Source organism: Xenopus laevis, chromosome 2S (assembly GCF_017654675.1).
Source record: "Xenopus laevis strain J_2021 chromosome 2S, Xenopus_laevis_v10.1, whole genome shotgun sequence".
Lineage (NCBI taxonomy): Eukaryota > Metazoa > Chordata > Amphibia > Anura > Pipidae > Xenopus > Xenopus laevis.
The window spans coordinates 53,713,051-53,738,075 of NC_054374.1; the positions used below are offsets into that span (position 1 = coordinate 53,713,051).

The window sequence follows — 25,025 nt, forward strand, 5'->3', positions numbered from 1 at the left end:
AAGCAGCATTCATATATTTTACGTAATCCGTATCCACCGCTGTAGTAGTGTATACGTTGACCTTGTAGGCATTATTTGCACACTGTTTTCTTCAACCCGCCATCGAGCTGTGTGACCTTGTTCACATTTTGTCTAAATATTGATAATATTATCGTCTCTAGAAAAACCACTTGAGTTACTTTTTTTCAAGCAGCATTCATATATTTTACGTAATCCGTATCCACCGCTGTAGTAGTGTATACGTTGACCTTGTAGGCATTATTTGCACACTGTTTTCTTCAACCCGCCATCGAGCTGTGTGACCTTGTTCACATTTTGTCTAAATATTGATAATATTATCGTCTCTAGAAAAACCACTTGAGTTACTTTTTTTCAAGCAGCATTCATATATTTTACGTAATCCGTATCCACCGCTGTAGTAGTGTATACGTTGACTTTGTAGGCATTATTTGCACAGTGTTTTCTTCAACCCGCCATCTAGCTGTGTGTATTATCGTTTCCAGAAAAACCAACTGAGTTTTTGTTGTTGTTGTTGTTTTTTTAAAAATAATGCCAGGCAAAGGCAGGCCGCCACGCAGAGGCCGTGCTAGGGGCCGTGCTGCTATGCAATCCTGTGGCCCTAGCAAATTGCCCAGTTTTAAAAAGCCAATGACCCTGAACTCCCAAAATGCTGAAGAGGTAGTTGACTGGCTTACACAGCACACCCCATCCTCTACCGTTTCTAACTTTACCACAACATCCTCCTCATCCTCCACTGCTATGGCCACCCCACGTAACACTTCCTCCACCACCGGTGCCCCTTCTTCACTGGGGTCAGAGGAGTTATTTTCCAATGAGTTTCTTGAACTGAGTAATGCGCAACCATTATTGCCAGAAGAAGATGAAGGAGATGAGGACCTTACACCAGATTTAATTCTGGCAGAGAACACGATAGAGATGGACATAATGAGTGATGAGGAGGAGGTCCCCGCTGCTGCTTCCTTCTGTGATGTGTCAGAAGAAATTGATGCATCTGAGGAGAATGATGATGAGGAGATTGATGTTTTGTGGGTGCCTAGTAGAAGAGAGCAAGAGGAGGGTAGTTCAGATGGAGAGACGGAGAGTCAGAGAGGCAGTAGGAGAATAAGACTTAGAAGAAGCAGGGAGGACAGCCCGCAGGGATCAGTAGGGCAACAACATGTATCGGCACCTGTGTTCAGCCGGCCAACGCACCCGCCATTGCCGCCAATACCGCCAACTCCGCCAACTTCTACTGTTACCGCCAGATCGCACACTTCCAAAAAGTCAGCAGTGTGGGATTTTTTTAATGTGTGTGCCTCTGACAAAAGCATTGTAATTTGCAATGAGTGCAGTCAGAAACTGAGCCTTGGTAAGCCCAACAGCCACATAGGTACAACTTCTATGCGAAGGCACATGAGCGGCAAGCACAAAGCACTTTGGGAGCAACACCTCAAAGGCAACAGGCAAACTAAAAGCCACACTCCTTCTGGTCCAGCATCTTACTGCTCTACCTCTGCTCTCCTTGACCCGTCTGAACCACCCTCCACTCCGCCTTCCACCTTGACCACCTGTTCCCATTCCCAGTCATCTGCCACCAGCCAAGTTTCTGTGAAGGCCATGTTTGAGCGTAAGAAGCCAATGTCTGACTGTCACCCCCTTGCCCGGCGTCTGACAGCTGGCTTGTCTGCACTCTTAGCCCGCCAGCTTTTACCATACCAGCTGGTGGACTCTGAGGCCTTCCGCAAATTTGTAGCAATTGGGACACCGCAGTGGAAGGTACCCAGCCGCAATTTTTTTTCTAAAAAGGGAATACCACACCTGTACCAACATGTGCAGAGCCAAGTTACCGCATCTCTATCACTTAGTGTTGGGCCAAAGGTCCATATGACTACTGACGCATGGTCCTCCAAGCATGGTCAGGGCAGGTATGTCACCTACACTGCCCACTGGGTGAACTTGGTAATGGCTGGGAAGCAGGGAATGGGTAGCTCAACAACAACAGTGGAGTTGGTGTCACCGCCACGGATTGCACGCGGTTCTGCCACCACCTCTACTCCTCCATCGCTCTCTACCTCGTCTTCTTCTTCTTCTTACTCTGCTGCTGGGTCCTCCTTCTCCTCCTCCACACCTGTGCACCCCCAGCTCCCCCTAGGCTATTCGACGTGCCAGGTACGCCGTTGTCACGCTGTCTTGGGGATGACGTGCCTGGAAAGCAAAAACCATACCGGATCTGTACTCCTGTCATCTCTGCAGTCACAGGCCGATCGGTGGCTGACCCCACACCAACTGCAGATCGGAAAAGTGGTGTGTGACAATGGAAGCAATCTGTTGGCAGCGTTGAGACTAGGCAATTTAACACATGTGCCCTGCATGGCACATGTGTTAAATTTAATAGTCCAACGTTTTGTCTCCAAGTACCCAGGATTCCAGGACGTTCTCACCCAGTCCAGAAAGGTGTCGGCCCATTTCAGACGTTCCTACACAGCCATGGCACGCCTTGCTGACATTCAGCAGCGCTACAACATGCCAGTCAGGCGTTTGATTTCTGACAGCCAGACTCGCTGGAATTCAACGCTCCTTATGTTGGAACGTCTGCTGCAACAACAAAGGGCCGTCAACGAGTACCTTTTTGAACTGGGTGGTAGGACTGGATCTGCACAGCTGGGGATTTTTTTCCCCCGTTACTGGGTGCTTATGCGCGATGCCTGCAGGCTCATGCGACCTTTTGAAGAGGTGACAAATATGGTCAGTCGCACCGAAGGCACCATCAGCGACCTAATACCCTTCGCTTTCTTCCTGGAGCGTGCCGTGCGACGAGTGACAGATGAGGCTGTAGACCAGCGTGACGAGGAGCTGGAAGCGCACGATTTCTGGTCGGAATCACCAGAACGAACCCAGGCACCTGCTGCAACGCAGGGAGAGGTGCCAGAAGTGGAGTCAGAGGAGGAAGGTGGCTTTGTGGAGGAGGAGGAGGAGGACCAACAGGAGCAGGCTTCCCAGGGGGCTAGTGGTGACCTTTTGGGGACCCCTGGTCTTGTACGTGGCTGGGGGGAGGAGACCGTGGATGATGCAGTCCTTGATAATGAGGAAGCGGAGATGGATAGCTCTGCATCCAACCTTGTGAGAATGGGGTCTTTCATGCTGTCATGCCTGTTGAAGGACCCCCGTATCAAGAGGCTTAAGGAGAAGGACCTGTACTGGGTCGCAACGCTACTAGACCCTCGGTACAAGCATAAAGTGTCAGAAATGTTACCAACATACCACAAGTCCGAAAAGATGCGGCATTTACAAACCAGCCTGCAAAACATGTTGTACAATGCTTTTAAGGGTGATGTCACTTCAGGAACTCATCAACATTCCAGGGGCAGAGGTGCCAGTAATCCTGCCACGAGCACACCTGCAAGGACAAAGCCCTTTGGCCAGTCTGTAACGTCAGACATGCAAATGTTTTTCTGTCCAAGGCAGCGCCACAACCCTTCTGGATCCACCCTCAAAGAACGCCTCGACCGGCAGGTAGCGGACTACCTGGCATTAACTGCAGATATCGACACTCTGAGGAGCGATGAACCCCTGGACTACTGGGTGCGCAGGCTTGATCTGTGGCCAGAGCTGTCACAATTTGCCATGAACCTCTTGTCTTGCCCAGCCTCAAGTGTGCTCTCAGAAAGGACCTTCAGTGCAGCAGGAGGGATTGTAACTGAGAAGAGAACTCGCCTAGGTCACAAAAGTGTCGATTACCTGACCTTTATTAAAATGAATGAGGGGTGGATCTCGGAGGGTTACTGCACGCCGGAAGACTTGTTCTGACTTCTATGCAGCTGTCCTTCTCTTCAAGCCTCATGACTCCACACACAGCTGTCCTTTAGCGTCCTCCTCCTCCCTCCGCCACCGTTACAAACTAGGGTGCAAACCCTACTGGTTTAATTTTTTCTGGCCTCTGTGCTTCAGTGGCTGCAACCAAAAAAATGCATATTTTCTGCATTTATATGGCATAATTTTTCTGGCCTCTGTGCTTCAGTGGCTGCAACCAAAAAAATTTATATTTTCAGCATTTATATGGCATAATTTTTCTGTCAACTGTGCTTCAGTGGCTGCGACCAAAAAAATGCATATTTTCTGCATTTATATGGCATAATTTTTCTGGCCTCTGTGCTTCAGTGGCTGCAACCAAAAAAATTTATATTTTCAGCATTTATATGGCATAATTTTTCTGGCAACTGTGCTTCAGTGGCTGCGACCAAAAAAATGACTATTTTCAGCATTTATATGGCATATTTTTTCTGGCCTCTGTGCTTCAGTGGCTGTGGCCAAAAAAACTGGGCAAACAATGCCTACAAGGTCAACGACGTTGACCTTGTAGGCATTGTTTGCCCAGTTTTTTTGGCCACAGCCACTGAAGCACAGAGGCCAGAAAAAATATGCCATATAAATGCTGAAAATAGTCATTTTTTGCCATACGTTGACTCAACGTATATGGCAAAAAATGACTATTTTCAGCATTTACGTGAAATATTTTTTCTGGCAACTGTGCTTCAGTGGCTGCAACCAAAAAAACTGGGCAAACAATGTCTACAAGGTCAACGTATGGCGAAAAATTACTATTTTCAGCATTTATATGGCATATTTTTTCTGGCAACTGTGCTTCAGTGGCTGCGTCCAAAAAAACTGGGCAAACAATGTCTACAAGGTCAACGTATGGCGAAAAATGACTATTTTCAGCATTTATATGGCATATTTTTTCTGGCAACTGTGCTTCAGTGGCTGCGTCCAAAAAAACTGGGCAAACAATGCCTACAAGGTCAACGTATGGCAGTTGTTTAAAGAGAACAGTAGATTACTAGCCAGCAAAGCTACCTAAGCTAAAATGTCCCTCAAATCCCTGCAGACTTCTGTCCCTCCAATACAGAGCAGTATCAAGCAGATTACTAGCCAGCAAACTTACTATCATCTGTCCCTGAAATCACTAACAGCTCTCCCCCTACACTATCTCTTCCAAGCACACACAGGCAGATTTTTCAGATACATTTTTGCCCTTGATCCCCCTCTGGCATGCCACTGTCCAGGTCGTTGCACCCTTTAAACAACTTTAAAATCATTTTTCTGGCCAGAAATGTCTTTTCTAGATGTTAAAGTTCGCCTTCCCATTGAAGTCTATGGGGTTCGCGAACCGTTCGCGAACCGCTCGCATTTTTGCGCAAGTTCGCGAATATGTTCGCGAACTTTTTTTCCGACGTTCGCTACATCCCTAGTGAACATACATTTTTGTACTTTTGCCCCTTGAAAAATGATGTAAATGTGCGGATTTTGCAGTATTTGGAATTCCAGAACTGATAACTCATATGGGGTGTCTTCGTTCTGGGGCCCCTATACTCCACATACTTAGGTATACCTATGCATATTGGGCATCAAACTGTTCAGCGGACCCCGGGCTTTCATATTTAGGGTGTTTTATCTTGGTATGTAATGATATGTGGGAGATACGATGCTTCAGAGTTGCAATATTGAGGTGATTTTCAGTAATGTCATAAAAATTGCCAAATGTAGGAAAGCTTTGCGGCTTGGTACTTTGGAGTAGAAAGATGTGCATACCCATATTAGATTCGTCAGAATGTGTACTTTCCAAAAACATATGGTTTTCTGGGGTGAACATACATTTTTGTACTTTTGCCCCTTGAAAAATGCTGTAAATGTGGTGATTTTGCATTATTTGGAATTCCAGAACTGATAACTCATATGGGGTGTCTTCGTTCTGGGGCCCCTATACGCCACATACTTACATGTACCTATGCATATTGGGCATCAAACTGTTCAGCGGACCCTGGGCTTTCATATTTGGGGTATTGTATCTTGGTATATAATGATATGTGGGAGATACAATGCTGTAGACTGGACACTTTGAGTTAATTTTTCAAAAAATGTAACACATTTTTATAAAAACTGCTAAATTTAGGAAAGAATTGCAAATTGGTAGTTTGGAGTACAAATATATATTTACCCATTTTGAACTCATTAGAATCTGTTCTTTCCAATAAGGGGTAGTTTTTTAGGGTAAACCTACTGTTAGTGGAATGTTTGGCTTTGAAATCAGATGTATGAAATTTGGTAGTTTACTGCTTCGGAGTTTTTGATCTATAGAAGTAAGAAATATCCATAAAATTATATATATTTGGTATTGGCGCGTTCGGGAGACACAGAACTTTCCAAATCTGCCATGTTCTCATGCATAAAATAAATTATGCTTCTGATATATGCGTTTGTATCATGTGAAACTGTTTTTTTTGGGTTTTTTTTATACACTTAGAAGCCCATATCTTTTTACAGGACTGGAATGACAACGAAATTCTAGCATATTTTGAAAGCTTAGGTTGTCCTGAAAAAAACAATATCTTGTTTTCATGGGTAAACTAAAAGACCCCCCCAGGAAAGTCCCCTAAAGTGAAAGAGCAAAAAATGTTCAAAAACGGTCTGGCAAAAGAAGTTCCAACTTGGCCAAATTGGCTGGCAGTGAAAAGGTTAAAGAACTACCCTTGAACCTCCCTGTTGTATGGTAACTAGGGTTGCCACCTGGTCGGTGTTTTTCTGGCCTGGCCGGTAAAAATGATGGCTGATCCCAAGGATATAAATATGGAAAAAAGCCGGTATTTTTTTCCAGAAAAGGTGGCAACCCTAATGGTAACTAGTATAAGGGAATATGCTGCCATAGTTTTATAGTTTTATGGTATCGCTCTGTACAGGCTATGAGCAAACTTAGGTTATGGTCCTGCTGAATTGTCCTTAGTACCAGGGAATACCTATGCTGCCATAGTTTTATGGTATCTCTCTGTACAGGGTATGAGCAAACTTAGGTACTGTTCCTGCTGAATCTTAGTACAGGGTAATACCTATGTTGCCATAGTTTAGTGTCATCTCTCTGTACAGGATATGAGCAAATTTAAGGGGCTATCCCTGCTTCATTGTGCTTAGTACAGGCCAATCCCTATGCTGGTCATAACATTTCTTTTAACTGTTCCTAAAGCACAAATCTCATAATTCTGCGAAAAAAAGACACTGATGCAATTTAATTTATTATTAAAACATTTAGCAGACATTTTAGCACAGTTGCAGCTCCATGTATTATACCCCAGAACTAAAAGAAGGATGAACACATGTACATGTATAAATACCCCTGAATTCTTAGCAGGATGGCACAATGACAATTTCATGTAGAAATACCCCCAGAACTCATAGCAGGATGGCACTGTGCCAATTCCATGAATAAATACCCCCAGAACTCACAGTAGGATGGCACAGTGACAATTCCAAGTATAAATGCCCCAGATAATACCCCCAGAAATCACATCAGGATGGCAAAGTGACTATATCATGTAATAATACCCCAAATGTCATTCATGGATGGGACAGTGGAAATTCCATGTATGAAGACCCCCAAAACTCATAGCAGGATGGCAATTCCATGAAGAAATACCCCCAGAAATTAATTCAGGATGGCACAATGGTAATTCCATGTATAAATACCCTCAAAACTCACATCAGGATGGCACAGTGACAATTCCATATATAAATGCCCCATATTGCATAACAGGATGGCACAGTGGCAAGTGCATTAATACCCCCAATAATCTCATCGGGATGGCACAGTGACTATTTCATGTATAAATATAAATTTATAACAGTATGGCACAGTGGCAATTCCATGTAAAGGACTAACATCCTTCATGTGCTGTAAATATCTCATGTTGCTATGGACTATAGGACTAATGGACCTCAGTAGCAACAATTTTATTATAAATGCTCATTGTCTAGAAGTTTTGCTTAATTTGAATGTGTTTCACCAGTCACACCTATATACCTAGAGCATTATATACCTTGTATATAAACTATAGAGAAAGGCACTGCACCTCTGATCTAATGGGAACAATTACACCATCCATAATCTGATTTATTGGATATTCAACAACACTTAAAGGGGACCCGTCACCTGAAAAAAATATTCCAAATCCTATTGTATCACATTAGTCAAGCAAAATAAACTAATTACACTGTATAAAGTATTTGAATCTTGTTTCCATCAGTCTGGGAATTCATAATTATAGCAAACAGGCAGGAGCCATTTTGTGGACACTGTTATTAAGACAAGCCTTGTATCATCTCAAAATCATCTCAAAATCTTGTTTGTGCAACAAAATGAGGGAACTGATGTTGATTCCATGCACTGGTTACAGAATTAAATGGTAAAGAGAACGGGGGAACGTGGGGAGAGCAGTGACATCTGGTAAGTGTTGAATGTTAAGTGAAAGTAATTGCCTGCCCCGCCTCTATGCCTAGGCATAGAGGAGGGGCAGGCAATATTTGATTGACAGCTGAGATTTTTAAACAAGTTTACAACAGCTATGAATACATTAATAAAAAAAAGAATTTGGATTCCATGTTTAATTTGAAAAGGACTTTTATTATACAGATGTTTATGTCTGGGTGACAGGTCCACTTTAAATCTAAATATTAGAGGAAGAGAAACCAAAGATCCAACTAGCGGCACTCATAAATTGACAACCCTCAAGATTTTTCATTACCATTTAAATCTGCTATGGTGGTCTATGGTGCACTGGATCCTGCAAACACAGCCTCAATCCTTAAAAACCATGTTTATTAATACATTAAGATATATAATAATACCATGAATGATCAATGCAAGACCTGCAAGACCCACCCTATGCTTCCCATAGAAACAGTTTGTCCATGAGCTCATTAAAGGAAGTTATAGTTCTATTAATAATGAATATAGCATGACTGATGAGATACTTGGCATATGTTATATATCAAAGTGAATGATTGTGGCAGGTAAATGTATATAGTCAATACCTCAGGGGTCCTAGAGTTTCCTGTTTCTGCCCCACTCATATCCCCAATTCCTCCATTATTACAATTGCCCACCATAGCAGACCCTGTTCTTGGTGGTAGTATGAATATCTGTGTAGGAGGGGGAAGGGGAAGCCGGTTACTCACAGAACCTTCGCTTCATCCGGATCCCAGAGAGCTGCCACATGAACTCCTTTGCATCCATTCAAATGCTGATAATCATTTTTGCATGCGCTACATGCTGTAACTTCCAGAAGTCCTTGACTCTGACAGACTGCACTCTATCAAGGACATCAATCGCATTTCATTCTGGCATCACTATTGCAGGTCACAGGTCAACATCATTATTCCTAGGCCAGTTTCAATGGGAAGCATAGGGTGGTCATCCTGCAGGTCTTGCATTGATCATACATGGTGTTTTTATATATCATAATGTATTAATAAACAGGTTTTAAAAATGAATTGAAGCTATGTTTGCATGATCCTGTGCACCATAGACCACCACAGCAAGCTTTAATAGTACTGAAAAAAAACCTGAAGGTTGTCACTTCATTGAACTGAGTGCCGCTAGTTGGATCTTTGGTTTCTCTCCCTTTAATACTTAGATACCTTGCTTATAACCCTGCCGGAATCTCCCTACTAAGCTACTACTCATGTCACATTAAAACAAAAGCTAACTTCTAACAATGAGGGTAGGAGTGGATGACCCCTTTAAAGAGGTTGTTTGTTTTGAAATAGTATTATGTAGAGCAGTGCTGTCCAACTTCTGTGGTACAGAGGGCTGGAATTTTTCCTGACCTATGTAGAAGAGGGCCAATAATGGAAGCTGGTTTTGACCACTCCCAGTTTTAGACCACACACACTTAAACCACACCCATATTACCATACGAATTTTAAAGACCATGTCCACATTAATGGTGGTAACACACCAAAAAGCCTTGGTGCTCCCTGCATGGATATCACTTATATGTTAAAAAAATGTCAGATTAAAACATACCCTTAAATCCATATGCCTCCTACCCCCCCCCCAGAACACAATTGAACACCTTAGAAGGTGTGAACACACTTTAGGGGTGTGAACAATATAGGTGTTACAGGTGTGAACAATGCAGTTGGGATCACAGGTGTGAACAATGCAGGAGTTTTCAGTCTGGATTTGAGGTTTACACAATGCAGGGGCCAGTTCACTTCAGTACTGATAACCTTGAAAGAGTTAACAAGGGAAGCAGTCACAGCAGGCAGACTTTCATGTGGGGCCACACTAGGGTGGGGGGGGGGGTTAGTGACCCACATCCTAAAGCTTTAAAGAGCCAAGAGAAGCAGGCAAATAATTAAAAACTGCCTGTAACCTCTCATCAGTCAGGAACCTTATTGGCACCCTGCACTCTAGATGCACACAAGTATCCCTGCGAATTCCGGTGTTCACCAACACCCTTTTGAGGGCCCGGGCTTTCTGCTGTGGAACCAACAGGGGATGATACTTTTAGGAGAGTGAAAGTTCATAAGTGGTATTGGCAAGGATCAGGCAAAATCGTAGTCTCAAAACGGCAAAAAAGTCAGGACAGGCTGCAAGAATCAGAGTGAGACATGCAGGAGTCAAAATACCAGGAATCAATCAAAATAGTACGCTTAGGCAGGATCTGTAAACAGAAGCCAGCTTGGGCACTGTTGCAAGAAAGAGCAGGCCTTTTAAAGAGGATTTGGAACCACATTTGGATCTCGGGCCAACGGATGACGTCAGGACGCTCCACGACAAACACCAGGAATCAATGACACAAAATACCAGGAATCAATCAAAATAGTACGCTTATGCAGGATCTGTAAATAGAAGCCAGTTTGGGCACTGTTACAAGAAAGAGCAGGCCTTTTAAATAGGATTTTGCTGTCTGCAACGAGACTAGTACCACGCACCGGGAGGTAAAAGAACACGCCGATCATTACCCCTTTAAAAGCACACTCAGCTCTTTTTGTGCCTTTAAGGACAGTCAATAACACTTCTTTCTTTGGTTTACATCTTTGCAGGAGATAAGATGTATGACTACTCACCTACTAGACAGCCTTGTCCTAGGAAAGTATAGGGCCCCATTGCTTCCTAACTTGTGAGAATAACATTAACAATTTAAGGAGTTTTGAGAATCTGGCCTCCCCCCCTCACGCACTGTATTTACCTTTTCAGTAGTCTGATAGGGCACATCTTGGGTTGCCTCCAAACCCCTTTAAAACCGTATACATATGGAATCCACAGCCTGCATGGCTAATTAGCAATTCATTTAGATGCATGATGCCTGACTGCACATAAATCAATTCAGTCTGTAGCATGCATCTATGAATTGCTAATTAGGCATGCAGGCTGTGGATTCCATATGTGTTTGCTTTTATAGGGATGCGGTGGCAACCCTAGGCACATTGCTCTGTCTGCCCTAAAATGGAAACTCTGCTCTTAACTAGGGATACACCCAATCCAGGATTCGATTCAGGATTCGGCCAGTATTTGGCCTTTTCCAGCAGGATTCGGATTCGGCCGAATCCTTGTACCTGGCCGAACCGAATCCTAATTTGCATATGTAAATTAGGGCGGGAAGGGAAATGAGGACCTCCAATAGTAAAGAAGCAATTAGTTAAGAATTAACTATGAGTAAGTGCCCCAACAGGCACGAAACGCGTTAGGTTTTTATGTCCTAATAAAAATGTCTTAATTTTTTAACTAATTGCTTCTTTACTATTGGAGGTCTTCACATCTTTTTTGAAATGCTGTTCTGGACTTGCACCCTGGGACTGGGGTGAACTGTGAGTAAATCCTCTCAGATTAATTTAATATCAGATTTTTGACTTATTAGTTATTTTTGAGTAGTACCGTATATACTTTTCTATGTGGCATTGGCACAAACCTTGCCATTATATACATTGTGGGTAGGGAAATCACATGCCTTTTCATCACAAAAGAAGAATTTTTTCCACTTTTTCCTTTCCTGACCCTTGGATTTGGATTCGGCCGAATCTTTCACCAAGGATACAGGGATTCGGCCGAATCCCAAATAGTGGATTCGGTGCATCCCTAGTCTTAACACTTCTTAGGGCATCTTTATTCTGCCCCTGGTAATTTACTGCACATGACTGGACTGGCACTGACTGAGATGTTTGAGATACTTATGGTTATCCAAATCAGTTGGTATATATATATTTTTTAAATAAACAATGAAATGCAACTCATCCCTTCCTTCATTGGGTGCACGTGGTCAGGCTTGATACATAAAGCCTGACAACGTCTGATGGGGCGCATCAGCTTATGCATACTTTGTACAAACTTTGTAACTAAAAGTGTCTTTTTTTATTAGAGTTACAGTTTAGTTGTGCGAAACAGGTATTAGCAGGGGACTATATGTTGGAGTGCTGTGGTAAATTTTTTAATATATATATATATATATATATATATATATATATATATATATATATATATATATATATATATATATATATATAGTGAACCGGTAACTGGAACACAGTGTGAAGGGAGTTATATTTCCCATAGGTTCATGTCTTACTCCCATATGTACAGCAGTTCTGAGTGGGTTAATTCCCCTAGAAAGTCTCACCTGGGGTATAATTAGCAGGCTAGATCTGCTAGCTGCTAGAGAGGGCTGGTGCTCAGAGAGGAAGATTGAGACACACACTGAGGAGAGCTGGGAGCTGAGTGTAGCCATTGAAAGCGGCTGTTTATTTTTCCCCAAAGGGAAAGTATTTTGTCAAGGTACTGTGAGTTGTACTGTTTGTGTTTGACCGGGAAACCCAGTAGGGGACCGGTAGTAGAGAGGGAAACTACCCTGTGTATTAGTTAGAGCCCAAGTGTGGCAAGGATTTTGTTTTGTTTTATTTTGTTTTATGCTGCTTTGCTCATATGTGAACAATAAATGGACTTTGCCCTGTTAAAGAACCGTCTGTTCGTCTGATCCTGCTCACAATTGGTGGAGGTATGCAATGGGCAGAAGTTTCATTTGAAAATAGTGAAGACCAAAATTTAAAGGGACAGACAGTTTAAAGGGGAAGTCTTCAACAAATATGAAAATGGAGGAGTTATTGAAGGCGATGATGCAAACCCATGAGGAGTCCTTAAGAGCCCAGCAGCAAACCCATCAAGAGTCCTTAAGGGCCCAACAGGAAACCAATCAACTGCTGATTACACAAATTAACGCCCAAGGGGAAGCCAGTAAAGTTACCTTAGCACAACAACACAGTGTTATCATGCATTTGCAGCAGGAGATACAAGCACTGGCTGAGAAATTACAGGGTAGTGCGGCACTGGGGCAAGTAACTATAAATATCCGCAAAGCAGTACAAAAATGTCTGCAAAAGATGACTCCAGCAGACGATGTTGAGGCCTACCTGGCAGTGTTTGAAAGAGTGGCAACACAGGAAAAGTTACCCCCAGAGGACTGGGCTGAAGTGATAGCACCTTACTTAACAGGGGAACCCCAAAAGGTGTACTTTGACCTAAAAGTACAGGACTCTCATAACTATAATAAGTTAAAAGAGGAAATCCTGGCCCACCTTGGAATCACTTCTGCGGTTCACGCCAAAAAGTTCAATGACTGGGTTTACAGCAAAGGCAAGCCTGCATGTGAGCAAATGCATGATCTCCTGTGTCTCACAAGAAAGTGGCTGCAACCAGACACAGCTGATCAAGTAGTGGAAAGGATCGTCATAGACCGGTACCGGAAAGGTCTTCCCCGAGATATACAGCGATGGGTTGGACAAGCAGACCCCCAAGATATGACCCAGATGGTGGAACTTGTGGAGAGGTACATGACTACTGAGAGCTACCTAGGAGAGGGAACCTCTGTCCAGCGCCCTATCAAGCCTCAGAGACTGCAAGGAAATCCTGGTAAGACTGTTCCATTTGTTAAAGGGGTGGTTTCCCAAGGCAACCCGGGACAAAACCTCTGATATGACTTTGGGACTGAGTACAGGCGCCAAAGATAGGGTGGCCACCAGTCAGGGTCAAGAAACCCCTGACAGAAATAAAAGGGGGTTACAATGCTGGCGGTGTAGAGAGTTTGGCCATTTTGCTGCTAACTGCCCCCTAACGTCAGAGCCTATGGATTGTAGCTGGGGAAAACAAGAATCCATGTATGCTCAGCCGGCATGTTTGGCCTCTCTACAAGAAGAGACTGGTAAACCATTTTGCTCACTAGTCATAGAAGGACACGGGGTGACAGCTCTCCTGGATTCAGGTAGTTTGGTAACATTAGTCCATGCGCGTTTGGTGGACATTGTTAACTCTTCCAACCCACGGGTCGGGGTAGTGTGCATTCATATGGACACTAAAGACTACCCAACTGCTTTAGTTATGATTGAAACTCCGTTGTGAACTGTAAGGTATCAAGTGGGGGTTGTAAAAACCTTAATGCATGCTGTGATATTGGGAAGAGACTTTCCATTGTTCTGGCAACTGTGCGGTGGGGAGAGTAACTCTGAAAAGGGTTCCTCAAGCAAGGCAGAGGAACCAGGCGTGTCCCCAGAACCCTTTACACACCATGAAAATGAAGGAAAAGTAGGGATGACCCCTGATGTTCCCTCACCCCTAGAAGTGTTTGCAGGCCTTGAAGAGGGGGTAGAGGAAGGTGACATGGTACCTGATTTAGGTTTCCAAAGACAACTTTGAAACTGCCCAAATGAGGGACCCCACTCTGAGCAATGCTAGAGAAAATATAAAGGTTATAATTGGGGAACTCCAATGTCAAGGGGCAGAAACAGTGTTTCCCCACATGGCCCTGAACCAGGATCTGTTATATCATGTGAGCAAAATAAGGGGTGAAATTAAAGGGGACCTGTCACCCTAAGAAATAATTTCAAATTCTTTTCTATCATGTTAGTTGAGCAAAATAAACTTTACTTACACTGTATTTATTATTTAAATTGTGTTTCCTTCTGTCTTGGAATTATACAATCACGGCAAGCAGGCAGCAGCTATTTTATGGACACGGTTATTAAGGGAAATTGTGTATCACCCCAAAATCTTGTGTATGCACCAGAATGGGGGACCTAATGTCCATGTGCAGAGCCCTACACAATTATAGAGCCTGAGGAGGGAAGGGGGAATGTGGGGAGAGAAGTGACATGTAGGAAGTGCTGAATGGAAAGTGAAAGTAATTGACTGCCCCTCCTCTATGCCACGGACATAGAGGCGGGGCAGGTAATATTTGATTGACAGTTTAGATATTTATAATATTTGCAAAGGACTTTCATTATGCAGCTTTTTATGTGGAGATGGCAGGTCCACTTTAAAGAACAGCTGGTGGTACCCCAGCAATATAGAAAGGTGGTATTAGATATGGCACATAGGCTTGTACTCGGGGGCCACCTGGGAGTCGATAAAACTACAGAAATAATCCTTCAGAGGTTCTTTTGGCCTGGGGTGGTTGGAGATGTCAAGCGATATTATAGTTCCTGCCCAGATTGTCAGTTAGCAGCGCCAAGACCACGTTACAGAAGTCCCTTGGGTCTCCTTCCAATCATTGAGGTACCATTTGAGAGGGTTGCAGTGGATTTGGTTGGTCCCCTGGCAAAATCAGCTAGAGGGCACCAACACACTGGTAATATTAGATTATGCAACCAGATATCCAGAAGCAGTACCTTTAAGGAATACTTCAGCAAAATTTATAGCCAATTTTATAGCTGGTCCATTTATTTTCTAGGGTGGGAATACCTAAAGAAATACTGACAGATCAACAGCGATGTAACTAGAGGGGGGCAGGCCCTGGCGCAGGACGTGCAGCCGGGCCCGCCCCCTCCGTACGGCTAGAAAGGGCCGCATTAGAACAGTGGCGCGAGCTGCCGGGGGGCCTTGAGGGGGTGCGGGCCCTGGCCCAATCGCACCCCCTGCTCCCCCGGTAGTTACGCCACTGCAGATCAAGGCACACCCTTTATGTCCAAAGTAACCAAAGAGTTATGTCGCCTCTTAGGTATCAAACACTCAAGTACCTCAGTGTACCACCCTCAAACTGATGGCTTAGTGGAAAGGTTTAATAAGACCCTGAAAGCCCTGTTGAAAAAGGTGGTAGATAAAGATGGGAAAAATTGGCACTGCTTATTGCCGTTTTTGCTGTTCTCAATCAGGGAGGTACTTAACCAAACAAATACACTGGCACACGTGGCAATTCAGGTGCCGGGTTACCCCGTGCTCTTTATTGTGCGGACATGCAACGTTTCGGGGTGACAACCCCTTTATCAAGCATCTTGATAAAGGGGTTGTCACCCCGAAACGTTGCACGTCCGCACAATAAAGAGCACGGGGTAACCCGGCACCTGAATTGCCACGTGTGCCAGTGTATTTGTTTGGTTAAGTACGTATTCCTGAGGGTTGCCGTGCCCTCTACACTGTGCACCGGGCTTAAACTATTAAACTGTGAGGAGAGGAGTGTGCGCTGCTTCATCCGAGTTCCCTCAATCAGGGAGGTGCCACAAGCTTCTACTGGGTATGCCCCATTTGAGTTACTCTATCGTAGACACCCCAGGGGTCTGCTAGATGTAGCTAAGGAAATTTGGGAACAGGAGGCTACCCCCTATAAGACCGTGGTAGAACACATTGCTCAAATGCAGGAGCAGATTACAACAGTGTTACCTATTGTAAAGGAGCACATGACCCAAGCACAGGAGGCCCAAAGCAGGATTTATAATAGGTCTGCAAAAGTAAGGAATTTTAACCCAGGTGATAGAGTCTTGGTACTTATCCCCACAGTTTAAAGTAAGTTCCTGGCCAAGTGGCAGGGGCCTTACAAAATTATTGAAAAAGTTGGTAAGGTACGGCAACCTGATAAGAGAAAACAAGTGCAACTTTATCATGTGAATTTACTGAAGCTCTGGAGACCTCAGGAGGTCCTGGTATCAGAACCGGGCCCACTGGTCCATTCTGCTAGTCTCATTCCAGAAGTCAAAATAGCTGAAACTCTTTCAGTATCACAGAAACAAGAAGTGAAGGAATTCTTGATGAGAAATAGGGATGTTTTCTCTGATCTTCCTGGAAGGACTAAGCTAATTGAACATGATGTGGTTACAGGCCCTCAGGTAAAAGTTAAGGTTAAGCCATATAGAATACCTGAGGCACGGAGACAGGCGGTCTCTGAGGAGGTAAGGAAAATGTTGGATCTAGGAGTAATTGAGGAGTCCCACAGTGATTGGCCTAGCCCAATTGTTTTGATCCCTAAACCTGATGGGACTCTAAGATTTTGTAATGACTTCTGAAAACGAAATGAAGTCTCAAAATTTGATGCCTTTCCCATGCCTAGGGTAGATGAACTCATCGAAAGGCTAGGCCATGCATGGTACCTCACAACTCTAGACAAAAAGGTATTGGCAGGTACCACTAGCGGAAGGTGCTAAGAAAAAGACAGCCTTTTCTACTCCTGAGGGTCTTTTTCAATACAATCTACTACCTTTTGGTTTACACGGGCCCCAGCTACTTTTCAAAGACTAATGGACCATATTCTTAAACCACATAATCCCTATGCTTCATCTTATTTGGATGATGTGGTTATCTTCAGCTTTGATTGGGAGTCTCACTTACCAAAGGTACATGCAGTGCTAGTCTCTATTCGTGAGGCGGGGCTTATTGCAAACCTTAAAAAGTGTGCGGTTGGAATGGAAGAAGCCAAATACTTTTGTAATTGGAAGAGGTGCAGTACAGCCTCAAATAAATAAAGTGGAGGCAATACAAAAGTGGCCCCAACCTGTCACAAAGAAACAAGCCTTCCTTGGGATAGTAGGTTACTATCGTAGGTTTGTGCCTAACTTCTATTGCAGCTCCTCTTACAGATCTTACTAAAGGGAGGAGCTCAGTAATGGTTAAGTGGTCAGCTGAGGCTGAAAAAGCTTTCATAGAACTAAAAATTCCCTCTGTAGGCAACCAGTGTTAATTACACCAGTTTTTCAAAAATAATGCAAACTGATGCCTCAGATGTGGGTTTGGGGGCTGTCCTCTCCCAAATGGTAAATGGTGAGGAACACCCAGTAGTGTACTTAAGCAGAAAGCTTACACCAGCTGAGAGTAGGTACTCTATTGTAGAAAGGGATTGCCTTGCCATTAAGTGGGCATTAGAGGCCCTCAAATACTATCTGCTGTGCCAAAAGTTTAGATTGGTCACAGATCATGCTCCCCTTAGGTGGATGTCCTGGCCCTGCAAAACTTTAAGTTTACAGTGGAACATAGATCTGGAGCACTGCAAGGGAATGCAGATGCCCTCTCAATGGTTCATTATCAGGTGGCGCAGTATGTTCAGCCCTATGGGCTGAAGCAGAGGGGGGGGGGATATGTGAACCTGTAACTGGAACACAGTGTGAAGGGAGATATATTTCCTCTAAGTCATGTCTTACTCCAATATGTACAGCAGTTCTGAGTGGGTTAATTCCCCTAGAAAGTCTCACCTGGGGAATAATTAGCAGGCTATATCTGCTATAGAGGGTTGGTGCTCAGAAAGGAAGATTGAGACACACACACTGAGGAGAGCTGGGAGCTGAGTGTAGCCATTGGAAGCGGCTGTTTATTTTTCCCCAAAGGGAAAGGACTTTGTGAAGGTACTGTGACTCTGGGGAGTTGTACTGTTTGTGTTTGACCGGGAAACCCAGTAGGGGACCGTTAGTAGAGAGGGAAACTACCCTGTGTATTAGTTAATGCCCAAGTGTGGCAAGGATTTTGTTTTGTTTTATTTTGTTTTATGCTGCTTTGCTCAAATGTGAACAATAAATGGACTTTGCCCTGTTAAAGAACTGTCTGATCCTGCTCACAATATATATATATATATATATATATATATATATATATATTTATATATATATATATATTTATATATATTTATATATCCTGGAAAAAGGCAAGCACTCACAGGTCTTAAGATGCAAAAAATCAGTGAAATGTATTGAAAATAAATGACTGACATTTCGGCAAATCCTATAGCCTTTCTCAAGCCTTTCTTCACTTTGAGAAAGGCTATAGGATTACCCAAAACGTCTTGTCATTTATTTTCAATAAATTTCACAGATTTTTTGCATCTTAAGACCTGTGAGTGCTTGCCTTTCCAGAATATCTTACTCACTTTGCTGATAGCACACAGGCACCGGCCCAACATGGACGCGCTATATATATATATATATATATATATATATATATATATATATATATATATATATATATATATATATATATATATATATATATATATATATATATATATATATATATATATATATATATATATATACACCAAGTCCAAAGGTGCACTCCATTGACATTGTAACAACCTGGGTGCCAGCAGAGAATCGATATTTGCAAGAAGAGCGACACTCACAGGGTTTTCTTTGCAGTCAAAATTGTGTTTTATTCCACTCAACGTTTCGATCCCCCACAGGGATCTTCGTCAGGAGATTACAAACAAACAACCAGAAACCCTTCCCCATCCCAGAATTTAAACCCACTGGCCGTTTTTTGGCGCCCAAATCTGTTGCTAAGCAACCACCGTGTACAGTGACAAAGTATAGGGATCTGTGTTGTGAGATGTGATAGAAGGGAAAGTGTTTAGGAGCATCGAGTGTGCTGGTTTAGTACAGCAGTGCAGGAAAGGTGAGTATGAGAAAAAGTTGGCAGAAAAAGAACGAGAAAGACGCTTGCCTCCGTGTCAGAATAAAACTATTATCCTGGATGTTAGCCACAAACCAATCAGAGTCATCGCAAAGGTTGCATTGTCCAATCGGCTGGCAGTCTAGAGGTGGGTGTGCGCCTTAGCACTCTAGGGCTTCTGTACGCCAATCGGATACTGAGTAAGGGTTACCGGGGCAACCAGGTAACGCTGTCACAGGCTGACTTGACAGAGAGCCGTATCGGCTTAAAACATTCAGTGCGCACAGAGGCAGAGAGTGGCGCTACGATCGCCAAACTACTGGGGTAAACACAGCAGCGTTAAAAGGGGCCCAAGGACCGCCACGTTAGTGGCTGGTCTGTACCCCTAGCGCTTACCGGACGATCCCCCATGAGTATTCATTAATTATATAATACATTCATGAATTCTTTAATACACTAAATTCCTTGGATACGCCCATCAGGTTCACGCTGAAATTTGACACACAGTGTATAGAATTCCTCGATTTACTAATATACAAGACGAATGGTGGCTTGGGAACAAGCCTATACAGGAAACCCACCGATCGAAATACCATCTTACATGCAGCCAGTGATCACCCACCCTCCACCATCCGAGCGATTCCTTATTCGCAATTTTTGCGTACTATACGCAATAACACCGACCCAGAGAAAGCACAACTTCAATTAAGAGAATCGTTCACTAGGTTTCTAGATAGAGGATATAAGGAAGAAATATTGATGCAACAGCTTCAGAAGGCTCTGCAATTCACACAAGCTGATCTGCTCATTGGAAAAGCCTCGAACAAGTCATCGACTACACAGTTGATTTTTACATCAAAATTTTCGCATATCTCAAAACACCTTAAGAGCAGTATATGAAAAAACTGGCCTATCATTGCCATGGACAATAGCCTCTCTCTCTTTGGGGCCCAACCTCCCATTTTTGGCCATGGGAAAAACCACAGTCTTAAGGATATCTTGGTGAAAACAGATTTCACCGAAAGATCACAGATGACACACAACTGGCTGAGTGGGCAGCAAAAATTGGGGTGCTACCGGTGTCCAGACTGCACTACATGTAGGTCTCTTCTTGTAGGCAAAGATTTTCCTCACCCACACACTGGCAAGCGATTTAAAATCCAACACAGACTCACATGCACCACATCATTTGTGGTGTATATTGTTACATGCCCCTGTGGCCTCTACTACGTGGGGAAAGCCACCACCTCATTACGTGACAGGATTGCAAACCATAGATCGGCAATCAGCAGAGCCATCAAAGAAAACTCGGCCAAACAACCTGTAGCGAGACATTTCCTTCAATTGGGACACAGTCTGCCTACCTTCCGATGTATGGCAATAGACTTTCAGCCACCTTTGCCACATGGTGGCAACAGAGACCAGGCTCTTCTTAGGAGGGAAGCAAGATGGATACATCGACTGGATACTGTCACACCTCGAGGACTCAATGAAACATTACCTCTTGGTTGCTTCATATAAGTTCCGTATGGACTATGCCCTCTATTCTAACTTACTAACTACCCCTAGATTTTTTGAACCTTGTTGCTTTTGTTATGTTTGCTTGCCTCATGGTTTAGTTATAATTACTGAATGCCATCATTTTACTTCTAAAATTATGGATGGCTGTTGCTAGGGGACCCATAACCGTGGTTGTTGCCATATGATATAAGACTAATTATGCCCTTTGTCCCCATTTCTCTTTCGCTGCGTCTGCCATACTCTGATTGCTTTTAACTTTTTTAACCTGTGCTCCTCCTTTTCTATTCTCCCTTGTTTCGCTTCCCCGAACATGTCATTAGCTATTGGATAGTTGCATGCTGCGACCCGTATGTCCATAGGACAGTGCTATGTGGGGAGTGGCCTAAGTACCCATTATTCAGTTGAAGTCGGACAGGCTGCCTTTGCCCGCATATAATTAATGAATACTCATGGGGGATCGTCCGGTAAGCGCTAGGGGTACAGACCAGCCACTAACGTGGCGGTCCTTGGGCCCCTTTTAACGCTGCTGTGTTTACCCCAGTAGTTTGGCGATCGTAGCGCCACTCTCTGCCTCTGTGCGCACTGAATGTTTTAAGCCGATACGGCTCTCTGTCAAGTCAGCCTGTGACAGCGTTACCTGGTTGCCCGGTAACCGTTACTTAGTATCCGATTGGCGTACAGAAGCCCTAGAGTGCTAAGGCGCACACCCACCTCTAGACTGCCAGCCGATTGGACAATGCAACCTTTGCGATGACTCTGATTGGTTTGTGGCTAACATCCAGGATAATAGTTTTATTCTGACACGGAGGCAAGCGTCTTTCTCGTTCTTTTTCTGCCAACTTTTTCTCATACTCACCTTTCCTGCACTGCTGTACTAAACCAGCACACTCGATGCTCCTAAACACTTTCCCTTCTATCACATCTCACAACACGGATCCCTATACTTTGTCACTGTACACGGTGGTTGCTTAGCAACAGATTTGGGCGCCAAAAAACGGCCAGTGGGTTTAAATTCTGGGATGGGGAAGGGTTTCTGGTTGTTTGTTTGTAATCTCCTGACGAAGATCCCTGTGGGGGATCGAAACGTTGAGTGGAATAAAACACAATTTTGACTGCAAAGAAAACCCTGTGAGTGTCGCTCTTCTTGCAAATATATATATATATATATATATATATATATATATATATATATATATATATATATATATATATATATATATATATATATATTATGAAAGTAAATTGTTTTCAACTACTAGAAACAATGAATACCACAAACATGAATATGATGGCTAAGATATAGTCGCTATATCTTTTATATACCAGAAACATCCTGTTAATAGAGGTAAAATTTAGGATTCCAAACAAGAACAAGCAAGTTAAATATGACAACTCTCCATGCTGTATTTCACCTGAAAGATGCTACAGTTATTTTCCTGTTATATCCCTTCTATAAATGTCTGGTCTTGTTTTCTAGCACTATTATGAAGTTTTTTTGTTTTTTTTTAACAGGATGACCTTCTTTTATCCCCACCACCTTCTTCTCAGTTTAGACGTTTGAGTCCACGGACCAGCTCCTTCAGGGTGAGCGATATTTGTTAAACAGGTTAACAAGCAAGACATTATATATAATGTAAACTGATATCAAATTTCACTTCAGGCAGTGTCTCAAAGTGAAGATAAAGATGATGGGGCTTTCTCACGCAAGTAAGACATATTTCTTTAAAATATTACTACATTTATCACTGTTGTCTGTAATCCAGCAGTATTGTTTATTATATTCACTCATCATATAACCCTGACAATCTGACAATCTGATATGCATTGTAGTTCTAGTCTACGATTTTCTCTTCGGAGCCGAAATATAGAAGACAGAATGGAGAAATATGCATCAGCTGTGCAGGTACAAACTCACTCATCAGTGTTAATCTGACTAAAGTAACTCCTTCCTATCACCATTATTATTCCATCATTTTAACCATTATTGTACCTATTATTATTAGTGTCCAGGTCTAGTATGTTATTTTTCTTAACTTGTTTACAGAGATAAATTACAAAGATATGTTCCCAAGTAAGTTTAATCTTGGGCAATGTTACCACATTTTTTAGTGTGATGGTGTAATCAACAAAGACAACAGTAGGTACAAGAGAGGGGTGGGGCTAGTTGAGTTCAGCACAAACATATGCAGATCTTTTGCACATGCACCTTGCCACCAACAGAATCATCTATTAATGCAGTATCAGTAATACTAGTCTGCATGTTGTTCAGTCTATTTTTACTTACATGACAATCTTTAGTGCTTTATTTAGCTAGATGTATTTGCTTTTCTAGATTTATTTTGATATTTGGTCAAATTTCTATGTTGTAGAAAGCAAAGATCGTAGAATTTCAAGTAGCATGGAAGTACAACAAATTCTGTTGACCACAAAGTATGGGATCCGTTAACAGTAAACAAGTTATCCAGAAAGCTCCAAATTACAGGAATGCCTTCTCCCATAGAACTAATTTTAATAAAATAATTACAAGTTTTATAAATTGTTTGCTTTTTCTATGTATTAATTAAAACCGTAGCTTGTAATTGATCATAACTAAACAAGTTAGTAGACATGGTATACAGCTCCAAATTATGGGTAAACCCAGGTCACAAGCATTAATGGAATTCATATGGGAAAGTGTTTGGACCCATTTTTATTATCCTTCATTCATTTATTTAAATAAGGAGATTTACCTCTTCCTATTTATTTTTGTCTGAAGTCCATCCAGGTCGTTCTTATTGATCAGTGTCCCAACAACAACAAGTTCAATGACATAGGCCAGGGCAGGGGTAAAAAAAACTCTAAGCAACAAGTTTATAAAACAGACTGGGGGGGTCAAAACCAGAAGAAAGAAAAAAAAAAAAGCAGGGACAAGACAGTGAACAAAACTCACTCACAGAAGCACATGGTGCAAGAAAAAAACTCTAGAAGTTATGAGAGTTCAGTGAACCGTCAATGAAGTGGAGAGAGAAGCTGGCTTAAATAGTTTAAATGTTTATCTGGAATATTGCATTGCACTCCAAAGTATTCTATGGCTTAACAGAGGAATGTAGTGACAAATAACAAAGACAAAACAAATAACAAAGATTTCCAAAACTCCTGACAAGAAATGTGTTTTGCGAAATCATTTAAAGGAGATTGGGAGATGGTTTTAAAAAACTTGGAATTGAAATACAGTTGGAGAACAGCTTTACAGTTGGAGAAGAGCCATTTTGAGTGAGTTTATATGCCGAGGACTTCCCATACCAGTCAGTTGAACTGAAGAAGCTGCTCAGATGAGTAGAGAAACGTCTTCAATGATTACTCAGGAAGTTCAGTTGTTTTAGAATTACTTATACTGAATATACCATGACCTGGATGAATGAAAATCTTCATATTCAGCTTTAGGAAAATTTTGTGATTATGTAAACGAGACATTGAGGAGTATAACTAGATCAGAGATATATTGTAGGGCAGAGTTGTAACTTTGACCATTAGGGTGAGTCATTCAACTTTTATTCAGAACGGAAGTGGAAGACAGAGTAAGAAACAAAAGAGTGGCATTGCAGTGGAAGAGAGGTTGTTGAGGTTTATTAGCCTGGCAGCTGCATTATTATGGACTGGAGCAGTGTCAGCAATTGGAGGGGAGGCTCATTAATAAAGAATTGCACCAGTCAATACATCACACAATGGCATTGTAAGTATTTTAGAATTTTTGTGGCATATTATGTGCTAAAAGTTAATATTTTAGAAATAACCATATGGGAATTTCTATGATTTATTTATTAACTATATAACAGAAGGCAAGGTCAAACATAACCCACTGCATTGGACCTGGGAAGAGGGGTGACGGTTTGAAAGAGAAAACAAACTGTTGAAAAAAAGATTCCTAAAGAACAATGATATGCAGTTGCCTCTTTATATTACAACACACTAAGGGGCAAATTCACTAAGGCGCGAAGCGCCGAACGCTAGCGTTAATTCGCTAGCGTTTGGCATTTTCGCTACTGCGCAAATTCACTAACGA

The 25,025-nt window shown here is 42.6% G+C and overlaps 1 protein-coding gene across 1 annotated transcript in view; it reads left to right on the top strand.

Annotated features, from left to right (window-relative positions):
• lad1.S (ladinin 1 S homeolog) overlaps window positions 1-25,025 on the top strand; it is an 85,042-nt gene that overhangs the window by 51,074 nt on the left and 8,943 nt on the right. The window contains exons 6-8 of the mRNA XM_018249243.2: window positions 22,496-22,567; window positions 22,644-22,690; window positions 22,814-22,886. Coding sequence (XP_018104732.1) covers window positions 22,496-22,567; window positions 22,644-22,690; window positions 22,814-22,886 — 192 coding nt within the window. The remainder of the gene's footprint in view (window positions 1-22,495; window positions 22,568-22,643; window positions 22,691-22,813; window positions 22,887-25,025) is intronic.